General features: G+C 47.4%; 1 protein-coding gene across 2 annotated transcripts in view; it reads right to left on the reverse strand.

Moving 5' to 3' along the window:
• Positions 1 to 10,587: 10,587 nt before the first annotated feature.
• Positions 10,588 to 13,535, reverse strand: part of LOC115179822 (atrial natriuretic peptide receptor 1) — a 63,073-nt gene continuing 60,125 nt past the window's right edge. For both annotated transcript variants that reach the window (XM_029741646.1, XM_029741637.1), the window contains exons 19-22: positions 13,397 to 13,465; positions 13,097 to 13,271; positions 12,903 to 13,001; positions 10,588 to 12,767 (exon numbers count right to left, since the gene is read on the reverse strand). In XM_029741646.1, the coding sequence (XP_029597506.1) occupies positions 12,610 to 12,767; positions 12,903 to 13,001; positions 13,097 to 13,271; positions 13,397 to 13,465 (501 nt within the window). In that variant the 3' untranslated portion in view covers positions 10,588 to 12,609. The remainder of the gene's footprint in view (positions 12,768 to 12,902; positions 13,002 to 13,096; positions 13,272 to 13,396; positions 13,466 to 13,535) is intronic.

Genomic DNA, 13,535 nt, shown 5'->3' on the forward strand with positions numbered 1-13,535 from the left:
TAGCATTAGAGATCCTACCTCAAGTACAGTGGGCCTGCTATCAGCAGTGAAAGGTTAGACTATTCAATTCACGTTGTTTCAGCAGCCTACAGTAAATGTTTGTGTTATTAACCACACACATTATTTCAAGTTGATTCACCGGGTCATCTTTTCTTACAGTGGTTTTAATGGATGGAGGAAACGTTGACAATTGCACGTGCGCACATGCACACACACGCACTTAGATTATTTATTCGATTATTTGTCGTGGTTGTTTTTGTAAAAATAAAAAAAATAACACCCACAAAAATGACTCCATTTATATTATTTATTTGGAGGGATCTGGATAATCTTGCACCTTGATACCTGAAACAAACCATATGACAGCAAAGCATGTGATATACGCACCTCCATTATGATGCATCGTTCCAGAATATTTGGAAAAGCACCAACAGAATATGAATATGGAATAAACACAGCTACGGATCAAACCTAAAATAACTGGTTTATCAACAAACTTCCATTTAAAGTTATTTTTTAAATACAATCTTCTACATATGAATGCCTGAAATGGAAACTGTGAGTATTATTATTATTTGTATTCTTTACAATAAACAAGTTTAAGCTACTTTTATCCAAAAAATTTGGTCAGAGTGGACTGGTTTTGCCAGTCCCAAAAAAGTGCTTTAAAATGCTAAGAAAGTGCTTTAAAATGTTCAGTACTGGTCAAGGTTCACCCTCAGCCTTCCAAATCAAGATATTCATGTATTTATTGTAAATTCAACTTGTTTGTAAACTCAGAATATTCTCTATCTCCAATTTACAGATATCCATAGCATACAAGTCAGGGAACCCCAGGCTCCAAAGTGACAGAGGCCTAGAGGTCAAGTCTCTGGTGTCCATGGGTAACAGCGAAGCAACACCTCCATCTTTTGGCTCAAAGGGCAAAGCTGCTCACAGGGCTACTGCTGACCTGTACCACCTCCCAAAGCCCCAAAAGACTAAAGTCCTATATGAGTCCATCCTGCTTGTTGACCCCATCAACCCCAATGAAATCAGGATGATCCTGAGGACGATTGGCTTCCCCCTGACAGAGAAGCAGCTGAACAACATAAAAAATAAAGAAATTAAAAGATTGGAAGATATCAAAAAGAAAGAAATTAAAAGAAAGGAGCTGGAAAAGAAATGGAGCCAGCTGCAGAGGCCTAAATGGATCCTCAAGCTCATCAAGCTGCGACAGGGGACCAAACCCATCCATGGCAGCAGCGGACTGAAGACAACAGCCAGCCAGAGTGAAGGGGGCTCTGCCCGTACATCAGATAAGGCGGCTAGCAACAAGGGGCAAAAGAGAACAGCCAGCCAGATGGAAGGAGAAAGCAGCTGTACCTTAGAGGCATCTGGAAGGGGACAGAAAAGAGCAGCCAGCCAGATGGAACAAGTAGAACTCAACTCATCCAAACGCTTCTTCAATATACCTCCCAGCCAGAAGAAGTTGAGAGTCATTGATATTTACTCATATGTATTTGCACCCAGCCACATTGCCGATCACACATATGCACGCAAGAATAGTTCTTAACTTAAAGATTGCAACAATATAAAGTTGGTAAAAAAAATGTGACATAACAGTCATCAGTCAGTGTGTTTAGAATCACTATTCTTAGCAACAACAGCCAGAGAGAGCTGCCCAATGGACATGTAATGTAACCATCCTAGAGCTGTACTGCTGATAAAATCTTCAACGCTTGACTTGACTGAAAGCTTTAAAAAAAAATCTATATATAATTTCTTAATACTAAACTTAATACTAAATACTGTAGCTAGTCTCACTAGAGTCTCTAGACAGATGGGTTGCCTCCCACAATCTTACAATGTTCCAGCACAGTGCTGGTGCCCTAGCTCGGTCTGGGATTTCCGAGACTACAAAATAGATATAACTTAGTTGTTTTTGTGCTCTATAAACCATTAATCAACACGATTAATGGTTGAACGTTTTGGTAATCTTTTAGCCAGTGGAGGCTCACCAGAGGAGGAAGGGGAGGACCGTCCTCCTGAGTGAATTTCATAAACATTTAAATTGTAAAACATTTCAAAAGTAATCCTTTTTAGATAAGACTATACTAAATATAATCACATCATCAAATAACTTATTAAAACATACTATTTTGCAAAGAAGGTCTACAGTAGCCTCAACAGCACTCTGAGGGTAGCACCATGGTGTAGCCAGCTTCCGTCTTCCTCTGGGTACATTGACTTCAATACAAAACCTATGAGGCTCATGGTTCTCACCCAGTTCCATAGACTTACACAGTAATTATGACAACTTCCGGAGGACGTCCTGCAGCCTATCAGAGCTCTTGCAGCATGAACTGACATGTTGTCCACCCAATCAAAGGATCAGAGAATTAATCTAGTACTGAAAGCATAAACTCAAGCTAGCTAGCACTGCAGTGTATAAAATGTGGTGAGTAGTTGACTCAAAGACAGAGAAAGACTATAGTTGAACAGTTAAATTAATTTATTCCAAAGTGAAGGAGAAGCAAGAGAGAAATAGTATTTTTTTTCTCCCCCTTTCAGTTTTACTGAATTAGCTAGCAAATGTAGCAAGCTAGTTTAGCCTACGGAAACACCCTGCTCAAACAGAGGGATGCTATGTTAGCTAGCTGGCTATGACTTTCCAACACAACACTGGAACTCTTCCAAGTCAAGGTAAGCTTTTGGCATTGCAAGTGTATTGCCACCAGGGCCCACCGGTGTAACTGCTTACTGACTGTACACTAATGTTACTGCATGATTGTAGCGGGTTTACTAACGCGTTAGTTCTATTAGCTATGCTGACTATGATGTTACTTTAGCTAATATTGTGACAATGATGTAGGCTTTGTGTAGCGGTTTGCCTGGGAAAGTTTTTTTCACACGGGCACATACAGCTGATGTGTTGTACGTTGAAGTCCACAAGTGAAGGGAAGAGAAGGAATACAACATGGCTGTTATGAGAGTGAACTGTGTTTACACGTGATCAGGGGTGTATCCATTCCGCCAATTCTGTTGAAAAACTTTTAAGCAGAAGCAAACGGAACAAAACAGGGATAAACATAAACATTGTTTGCAGCTGTTGGACTAATGATTACACCCTATATCAGGCAAGAGTGTGCAAGGCGGTATTGAATGTCACTGTCTGTTACCTCAAATTTGTCTCTCGACCTTGTAGCAACCTCACGATGGGTATAGTGAAAATTTGAGTATCATGTAGTAGCCTAAACCTATCGCTCTTACATTGAACTGGGTGAATAACATATGAATGAGAGTCATCCAATATGTTGTAATAGAAATAAGGCCATGCTCATTAATAATATAATCCTCCTCCCTCATCTTAAACGACACTGACCGCCACTGCTTTTAGCACTTGTAAAATAATGGTTTATGACAGTGTCATTGATGATTTGAATGCACAGAGGTGCTTATAAAGTTAACTTCAGTATGGCAAGGGCATCTGTTAGCCAAACCCGTGGGAGGAGTTCAGTTCAGCTGTTGACTGAAAAAGACACCACTTATTGACGTCAATAAGTAGGTGATAGTACCTGAGAACCAATGAGGCATGTGATATAACTGTAATTTAAATATATGGGCACAGCTTTATCTGTCACTTCAGAAGCATATCTCCGAGAAATTGGACACTCCTTCATTCCATATCTAGTCTGCAGTCGAATATGGTCCTAAAGTCTTACACTAAATCAACAGAAAAAGATTAGCAAATGTAAAACAATAAGCTACAGCAGGCCAACAGTGAGGTCTACTGAGTTCGTTAACGCCGTCTAGATGTGCGTAAAAGTGGATGTGCGTAAAAGTTGATTTGCGTAAAAGTTGTCACGTCCTGGCCAGTATAAGGGTTCATTAGTATTGTAGTTTGGTCAGGACGTGACAGAGGGTATTTGTTTTATGTGGTTCAGGGTGGTGTGTTTGGTTAAAGGGTGTTTGATTTAGTATTTCCGGGGTTTTGGTTTATAGTCTATGTTTATGTATTTCTATGTCTAGTCTGGTGAGTGTGTTTCTATGTTGTGTTGATTGGGGTTGGGACTCTCAGTTGAAGGCAGGTGTTGTCTATCTGCCTTTGATTGAGAGTCCCATATATTAGGGTGTGTTTGTGGTTGTTATTTGTGGGTGATTGTTCTGTGTTGAGCTTTGCTTGGCCAGACTGTTTGTAGTTGTTCGTTCGTTCGTTTCTTTGTTATTTTTGTATGTTAATTTTTTAAGTTAATAAATTCTCAAGATGAGCATACACGTACCTGCTGCGTATTGGTCCTCCTTCACCGACGACAACCGTGACAGAATCACCCACCACTCAAGGACCAAGCAGCAGAGGATGGAGCAGACAGCGTTCGAGTTGGACTGGCGGGAGAAGTGGACTTGGGAGGAAGTTCTGGACGGGGCCGGACCTTGGCACCAGGCTGGGGAGTATCGCCGCCCGCAGTGGGAAATTGAGGCAGCCAAGGCAGAGAGGCGGTGGTACGAGGCCAGAGACGCGCTGAGGGAGAAGCACGAGAGGCACCCCCAAGAAATTATTTTGGGGGGGCACACGGGTAGTTTGGCTAGGCGAAGGAAGAGCCGGAAGCCAGCTACCAGTGGTTATATGGAGGAGCGTATGGGGTGGAGAGCGCTATGTTTCGCTGAGAAGCGCACTATCTCACCCATTCGCACGCACAGTCCGGTGCGAGTTATTCCAGCCCCTCGCAGGTGCCGTGCTAGAGCGGGCATCCAGCCTGGTAGGAGGAGGCCTGCGCAGCGCATCTGGTCGCCGGTACGCCTCCGAGGACCAGGCTACCCAACTCCCGCTCTACGCACGGCTACCATCAGGCCCCTGCACAGCCCAGTCTGCCCTGTACGAGCACTCCGCTCGTGCAGGGCTACTAGTTCCATCCAGCCAAGGCGGGTTGTGCAGGAGGTAAGATCTAGACCGGATGTGCGCCTCCATAGCCCTGGGTTTCCAGCTCCTGTCTCTCGTGCGGACCCGGAAGTGCGTCAATCCAGTCCGACTCGTCCTGTTCCCGCTCCCCGCACTAGCCTGCAAGTGCGTAAACCCAGCCTCGCCAGTCAATAGTCGTCGGAGCTTCCCGCCAGTCAACAGTCGTCGGAGCTGCCCGCCAGTCAACAGTCGTCGGAGCTGCCCGCCAGTCAACAGTCGCCGGAGTGGTCAGACTGCGCTGAACTGCCGGAGTGGTCAGACTGCGCTGAACTGCCGGAGTGGTCAGACTGCGCTGAACTGCCGGAGTGGCCAGACTGAGCTGAACTGCCGGAGTGGCCAGACTGCCCTGAACTGCCGGAGTGGCCAGACTGCCCAGACTGTCCCGAGTTGCCAGACTGCCCAGACTGTCCCGAGTTGCCAGACTGCCCAGACTGTCCCGAGTTGCCAGACTGCCCAGACTGCCCCGAGTTGCCAGACTGCCCAGACTGCCCCGAGTTGCCAGACTGCCCCGAGCTGCCAGACTGCCCCGACTGCCCCGAACTGCCAAAGTGGCCCGACTGCCTGGAACGGCCAGAACCGGAGCCACCTCCAGGATAGGTGGGTTGGGGAGGGAGGGTGTAGCACAGTGCCGTCGGTGACGGCAGCCACCCTCCCTTCCCTCCCTTATGGTTTAGGGGTTATTGTTTGTTGGTTTTTGTTGGGGTATTGGGGATTTTCTTGTGTTTTTCTTGTGTTTTTCTTTTTAGGTGCATTCCGGGGACTGCACCTTGAGGGGGGGGTACTGTCACGTCCTGACCAGCAGATGGAGCTAGTGTTTTAGTTTTGGGGTCAGGATGTGGCAGGTTTGTGTTTGTATATGTTGGTTGGATGATTGGGACTTCCAATTGAAGGCAGGTGTGTATAGTTGCCTTTGATTGGAAGTCCTATATAGGTGTGTGTTTGTCTTTGGGGAATTGTTGTGAGCACTGCTTTGTTTGGTTGAGCCTGCCACACCGTCACATTGTGAGTACCGTCCATTGTTTTGTTTATTGTTTTGTTTTCTCAAGTGGATACCTTACATGTTTTTTGCAGTAATAAATATGAGTATCCACACTTCCGCTGCGCCTTGGTCCTTCTCTCTCCTGCACGACTTATATTGTGACAAAAGTAATCTAAAGATCAGACGACTAAAGATCAGACGCCCTCTGTCAGATTTTTAAACGATCCCTGGCTCTAGGAGGATAGCGCACTCCTTTTCGTACAACGCGGCGTCAACTCAGTTGCGCCTCACGTCAGTCAGAAAACTATCGACATTCTGAGTATCTCTATCTGGACACTGATCATCCCGGACCTCTGTCACTGTGTTCCCCGGGGAATGGACAAATAAAGCGACTATTCGAGAAGCGCCTGGCTTCAGTTCGGGCAATGTACCGGTCGGCGAAAAGAGACGCTCCATTTGTGCAGAGCGACAACATTTTGGGAACAGGGATCCAGGCATCAGACTCTTGATGTGCCACATGGAAATTGGCACGGGGATGCCCCCAATATTCAGTACAGGTCGATTCGTCTTCGTGGCAAAATGTGAAGAATTGCACGAGATTAGCTATAAAACAGAAAATCGTTTTCTCTGCTCCTTGGCAAAATGTGTAGAATAGTTGAACATTTGCTATAAAACTGCAACATTTTCTCTCAGACTCATGACAAAACATATAGTTTAGCATGATAAAACGGCACATTTTTCAACACTCTGCCCCATGGCAAAATGTGTTGAAATCCAGGGGAAAATGTAGTTTTTTTGGGGGGGGGGGGTGCTTCCACTTATACTGTGTTTTCAAAATACACCCATATACCCCTCAAAATACCTCTCAAGAGAGGCGTAATAAGTAGTCAAACTTTGTAGAATAGCAGGAAGAGTTTTAAAAAGTCTCCCTTGATGTGCCATATGAGATATTAAGGTCAAATTAAATAACATTGCTGATCTTTCAATCCACAACATTGTCCAGGTTTCCCATATAAATTTCACAAACATTTGAACACAATGTTCAGTATACTGTCCTACTATATAGCCTATTTTCCTTCTGTGCAAACTTATCCATGCCCTTGACGTGAAGAAATGAATGCATTAAAAATAAAAATGTACCTTGTCTATTTCAGTTTTTACCACAATAAATATGACAGTTGAAATGAATCAACTAACAAGGAAGATAAATTAAAGAGTAAAATAAAGTTTAGTACCACATTTCAAAGCTACAATAGAAACAGTTATATATATTGTCTACTTCACTCAAGCACTTGATGTTACAGAGATCAAACACATACTTCACAGGCTTCAAGACACATTAGATAATGACTACATTACCTTATGATGGATGACAGGTTACAGTTTAAGACTTATCCTAATACCCACCTTTGGGCTCTGATCTAAGGGAAAGGGTTACATTTGATCCTTGGGGAGAGAGAGAGAGATTAGTCAGAGATGATTGACTGAGAAAGAGAAGAGGGAGAGAGACAGGGAGAAAGAACCCTAAACTACAGTATTGCTCATTTTGTCTAGGCTGCCCTGGATTAGAAGAGGGTTTAATTAAGTAATTTAAAGATATTTGATAATAGTGAAGTGGGGATCAGATATAGTTTAAATGAGATTCGATAAGTGATGAAAGGGTTTGGTGGAGAAAAACGTACCTGTAAAAGACAAGTAAGTGGCTGCTTTTTTTTACCCTCCTGTAACGCCCTGGCCATAGAGAGGGGTTTTTTGTTCTTTATTTTGGTTAGGCCAGGGTGTTACATTGGGTGGGCGTTCTATGTTCTTTTTCTATGTTTTTGTATTTCTTTGTTTTGGGCCGTGTGTGGCTCCCAATCAGGCACAGCTGGAGATCGTTGTCCACTTATACTGTGGAGTCACACATAAGTGCATGTTTTTCCGTTGGGGTTTTGTGGGTAATTGTTTCTGTCATTGTGTTTCACCTGACAGAACTGTTTGGCTGTCAGTTTCTTATTTTGTAGTTGTATAGTGTTCCGTTTAATAATTCAATATGATGAACACTAACTCCGCTGCGTTTTGGTCCACTCTCTCTTCAGACAGCCGTTACAGAATTACCCACCAAACAAGGACCAAGCAGCGGAGGAAGGAGCAGCACCAGGAGAGCAGCATGATGGACTCATGGACGTGGGAACAAATACTGGACGGAGAGGGACCATGGACTCAGGCTGGGGAGTATCGCCTCCCGCAGTGGGAGATCGAAGCGGCGAGAGCGGAGAGGCGATGGTATGAGGAGAGAGAGCGCAACAGGCACGAGAGGCAGCCCAAAGATTTTTTTTGGGGGGGGCACACTGGACAGTCGGCGGTGCCGAGGTCGGAACCAGAGCCAGTCGGGTTGACGTTGGAGGTGAGCGAAGGGTGCGAAGCAGAGACAGTGAAGGAGTTGATGGGAAGATTGGAGGAGAGAGAGATGAGAGAGCTGCTGGTTTGGTGCATAAGGCACGGCATTCGCCCTACGGAGCGTGTCAGTGAATTGATGTCACCTGAGTCAGTATTCCATACTCGTCCTGAGGTGCGTGCTGGCCGTCTGTTGAAGACTGTGCCTGCGCCCAGAAACAGGCCTCCTGCATGTCTTCCCAGCCCTGCACGTCCTGTGCCTACGCCCAGAACCAGGCCTCCTGCATGTCTTCCCATCCTGGTCAAGCCCGTGCCTCCTCCTCGGACCATTCCTCCAGTGGGTTTCCCCATCTTGGTTAAGCCTGTGCCTCCTCCTCGGACCAGGCCTCCAGTGGGTCTCCCCATCCTGGTCTGTCCTGTGCCTGCTCCACGGACCAGGCCTCCAGTGGATCTCCCCATCCTGGTCTCTCCTGTGCCGCTTCCACGGACCAGGCCTCCAGTGGGTCTCCCCATCCTGGTCAGTCCTGTGCCTCCTCCTAGGACCAGGCCACCAGTGGGTCTCCCCATCCTGGTCTGTCCTGTGCCTGCTCCACGGACCAGGCCTCCAGTGGGTCTCCCCATCCTGGTTAAGCCTGTGCCTCCTCATCGGACCAGGCCTCCAGTGGGTCTCCCCATCCTGGTCTGTCCTGTGCCTGCTCCACGGACCAGGCCTCCAGAGGGTCTCGCCAGTCCGGAGCCGCCAGAGCTGCCCGCCAGTCCGGAGCCGCCAGAGCCGCCCGCCAGTCCGGAGCCGCCAGAGCCGCCCGCCAGTCAGGAGCCGCCAGAGCCGCCCGCCAGTCAGGAGCCGCCCGCCAGTCAGGAGCCGCCAGAGCTGCCCGCCATTCAGGAGCCGCCCGCCAGTCAGGAGCCGCCAGAGCCGCCCGCCAGTCAGGAGCCGCCAGAGCCGCCCGCCAGTCAGGAGCCGCCAGAGCCGCCCGCCAGTCAGGAGCCGCCCGCCAGTCAGGAGCCGCCCGCCATTCAGGAGCCGCCCGCCAGTCAGGAGCCGCCAGAGCCGCCCGCCAGTCAGGAGCCGCCAGAGCGGCCCACCTGTCCGGATCCGCCAGAGCTGCCCGCCAGTCCGGAGCCGCCAGAGCCGCCCGCCAGTCCGGAGCCGCCAGAGCTGCCCGCCAGTCAGGAGCCGCCAGAGCAGCCCGCCAGTCAGGAGCCACCAGAGCCGCCCGCCAGTCAGGAGCCGCCAGAGCTGCCCGCCAGTCAGGAGCCGCCAGAGCTGCCCGCCTGTCCGGAGCCGCCAGAGCAGCCCGCCAGTCCGGAGCCGCCAGAGCGGCCCGCCAGTCCGGAGCCGCCAAAGCGGCCCGCCTGTCCGGATCTGCCATCGCCGCCCGCCAGCCGGGTGCAGCCAGGGTCGTCCGCCAGCCGGGCGCAGCCATCACCGCCCGCCAGCCGGGCACAGCCAGGGTCATCCGCCAGCCGGGCGCAGCCATCGCCGCCCGCCAGCCGGGCGCAGCCATCGCCGCCCACCAGCCGGGCGCAGCCAGGGTCATCCGCCAGTAGGGCGCAGCCAGCGCCGCCCGCCAGCCGGGCGCAGCCATCGCCGCCCGCCAGCCGGGCGCAGCAAGGGACGCCCGCCAGCCGGGCGCAACAAGGGTCGCCCGCCAGCCGGGCGAAGTCAGGGTCGCCCACCAGACCTTCGGCGCGGCCAGGTGCGCCACCTAAGAGGGCGACGCCAAGGGTGGGGCAGAGGCCACGTCCCGCACCTGAGCCTCCGCCGTAAGAAGGCCCACCCGGACCCTCCCCTTCAGTGTCAGGTTTTGCGGCCGGAGTCCGCACCTTGGGGGGGTACTGTAACGCCCTGGCCATAGAGAGGGGTTTTTTGTTCTTTATTTTGGTTAGGCCAGGGTGTTACATTGGGTGGGCGTTCTATGTTCTTTTTCTATGTTTTTGTATTTCTTTGTTTTGGGCCGTGTGTGGCTCCCAATCAGGCACAGCTGAAGTTCGTTGTTGTTGATTGGGAGTCACACATAAGTGCATGTTTTTCCGTTGGGGTTTTGTGGGTAATTGTTTCTGTCATTGTGTTTCATCTGACAGGACTGTTTGGCTGTCAGTTTCTTATTTTGTAGTTGTATAGTGTTCCGTTTAATAATTAAATATGATGAACACTAACTCCGCTGCGTTTTGGTCCACTCTCTCTCACGGCAGTCGTTACACCTCCTGTCACTCACATGCTCTGAATAGTGAATACACTTACATACACCCCACCACTGATAGGGACACACAGAACTAAAACAGCCACTAATACACTTATACCATATTTACTGATTCAAACAGAAAACACAAGATGAAAATACATGTTGACAGGCTGATTTATGAGGTCTTACAAACAGTATTGATCTGTTCAATACCTCTCAACAGATGATGAACACTGTTGGCTTGAGACGCAAAAAACAATACCATTCTCCATGACTCTCAAACTCAAAGGTTACTGTGAACACCAAACCAAAATATTGAACTTTATACACATCTACCTCAGAATTAATTTAGTCCTTTATACACATCTATCCCAGAATTCATTTAGTCGTTTATACACATCTACCCCAGAATTCATTTAGTCCTTTATACACATCTACCCCAGAATTCATTTCGTCCTTTATACACATCTACCCCAGAATTAATTTAATCCTTTCGACGCGGTTAATTATTGCAAAGTTATAGAGGTTCTCAGTGTGAACCCTTTCTAAAAGTTCCCTGGTGACCTTTTAATTTTTATTCCAGGGTGTTTTCAGAGTAGCAGTTCAGACAAATCCATTTAGGAAATTAGGAGCCAGTGTGTGTCCAGCTGTCCATCCACAATTTTCATAAAACTATCCTCTGTCAAGAGCCTGTCTTTCCAGCAGAAAACAGTTACCCGTCTTCAATTACTGTTGAATACAGGTAACTGACAAAATAAAGGAAACACCAACGTAAAGTTGCTTAATAGGGCGTTGAGCCAGAACAGCTTCAATATACCTTAGCATAAATTCTACAAGTGCGAGAACATTCTTCTACGAGAAAATCCATCATTTGATATTTTGTTGATGGTGGTGAAAAACGCACCAGAATATCCCATAAGTATTAAATTGGGTCGAGATCTGGTGACTGAGACGGCCATGGCATATGTGTATGATGTGTATGATGTAAGCTCAGCTGTATGTTTTCACTAACAACAATAATGCATTAAACTGAATCTTATTAAACAGATTCATAGGCAATCGTACACTTCAGTGAAAGTAATGAAACTGTATATGGTGCCGAAGAAGTGGGATGCTTGACTTTATCTTAAGTGCATTTCTGTGAATTGCCCTTTAGGCAATAGAAAAGTAATCTATTGAGAAATAAACAACATCTGTATTATACAAAATAATAAGACCGATATGACTGTAAACGGACAAATCATATACACTGATGAGACATTAGACACACGCACACCCACACCCACACATCAAACAAGTAATTTTAACTCCAGAGTAGGCTCAGTTATTGTGGTTGGTGTCTGGGGATACATAATCACAAAGACTACAGTGGAAATTAATCAAATTATATATCCCACTGGGTAAAAGAAGTTTGAACGTAATTTCTATGTCATTTCAACCCCGAAAATGTATGTGATGATGTTGAGTCAACGTGGAAAACTAATTGGATTTGCAAAAAAGTCATCAACGTAAGGGCATTTCGTATTTTTTCACTCCAACTCTTAACCTAAATCCAATGACAGTGATATTTGTTGTTTATTTCACGTTGAATTCACAGTAGTTGACAACTCAACCAAATTTAAATGAAAACTAGACATTGAACTGACGTCTGTGCCCAGTGGGATACTGTGTACTCATAAAAGACGAATTCAAAAAACAGTTACATAATGTGACCACCAGGTAGCAATATCCACAACCTCCTGTTTGTTTGTGAACCAAATGTTTTTTACCGATCTAAAATACCATCAGTGTTGCATCCAAAACCTCCAACATAGAAATAAAACTGGAAAAACGTATACACAGAACATCACACACACACTCTCAGAGCATGTAGCTTTCGATATGTCCTTAGAATCTAGATGTTCGAGTGCAGGAGGGCTGAAGTGAAGAACGTTCTCCACATCCTCCTCCTCCTTCCTTGTCCTCTTCCTAATCTACCTCCCCCCTCCCCACCTCATTCATTCACCAGGCCTCTTCATTTGATTACTTGCTCCAGCACTTCAAATCAGTGGTTCCCATTATTTGCTCACGTTTGCCTCCACCACTTCTTCATTCATGACCTTCCTCCCTCCTTCCCTTGGCTCGTCCCCTTAGCTCGTTGACTCGTTGCTCTTGCTCTCTCCCAGTAGCCAGTAGGTGGTCATTTTCCCCTTCCCCTTCATCTCCACATCTCCTCTCAGCTCCAGCTGGAAGCAGTTGAACTCCTGCAGGACGTCACGTGTGGCTGCAGACACATGGATCTTCAGCGCTGTGCGGGAGAAGTTGAGGAGAGCAATCATTAATTAGTCAATTAACTACCACAGAGATATGAAAACCAGCAGATCTGTGGAACTTGAGTCCCAGATTTAAAACCCACATGTTGTATGACTACTCTGTGGCTTACCTTCACCATTGGACTCCAGTCGTGAAGAGGTGTTGACTGTGTCTCCAAACAGACAGTACCGTGGCATCTTCAGCCCCACCACTCCTGCACACACAGGGCCTGAATATAGAGTGGAGTGAATTGGTCAATCACACAACTGAAATTGGTATATCATCACTGTGTCTGCTAGTATGTGACCATCGCGTGCCGCTCACCGCTGTGGATGCCGATGCGTAGTTTGAGCTGCTGGTCAGGCCGGTGTCGGATTTTGAAGGTGCGTACGGCGTTGAGCAGAGCCAGGGCCATGCGGGCGATCTCTCGGCCGTGTAGCTTCCCGTTCCTCACCGGCAAGCCGGACACCACCATGTAGGCATCGCCGATGGTCTCCACCTGGGGGCGCCACAGAAAAAGCAGGGGCAGGGAGGTCAGTGTGTCCTAATGGAGGATCTCAATAGAGGCTTCATCTCCTCTTTTCCTTTCCTTCATCTGCACATTGATGAGAAATATAATGTTACCTTGTAAACATCAAAGTTGTCAATGATGGCATCGAAACAGGTGTAGAGGTCATTGAGCAGGGTCACAACCTAAAGAGGCAAACATTTTTTAGAGCAGAATAGGAATTGTTTGGTTTGACTATGGCCTCCCTTGTAAAGT

Source organism: Salmo trutta, chromosome 3 (assembly GCF_901001165.1).
Source record: "Salmo trutta chromosome 3, fSalTru1.1, whole genome shotgun sequence".
Taxonomy (NCBI): Eukaryota; Metazoa; Chordata; class Actinopteri; order Salmoniformes; family Salmonidae; genus Salmo; species Salmo trutta.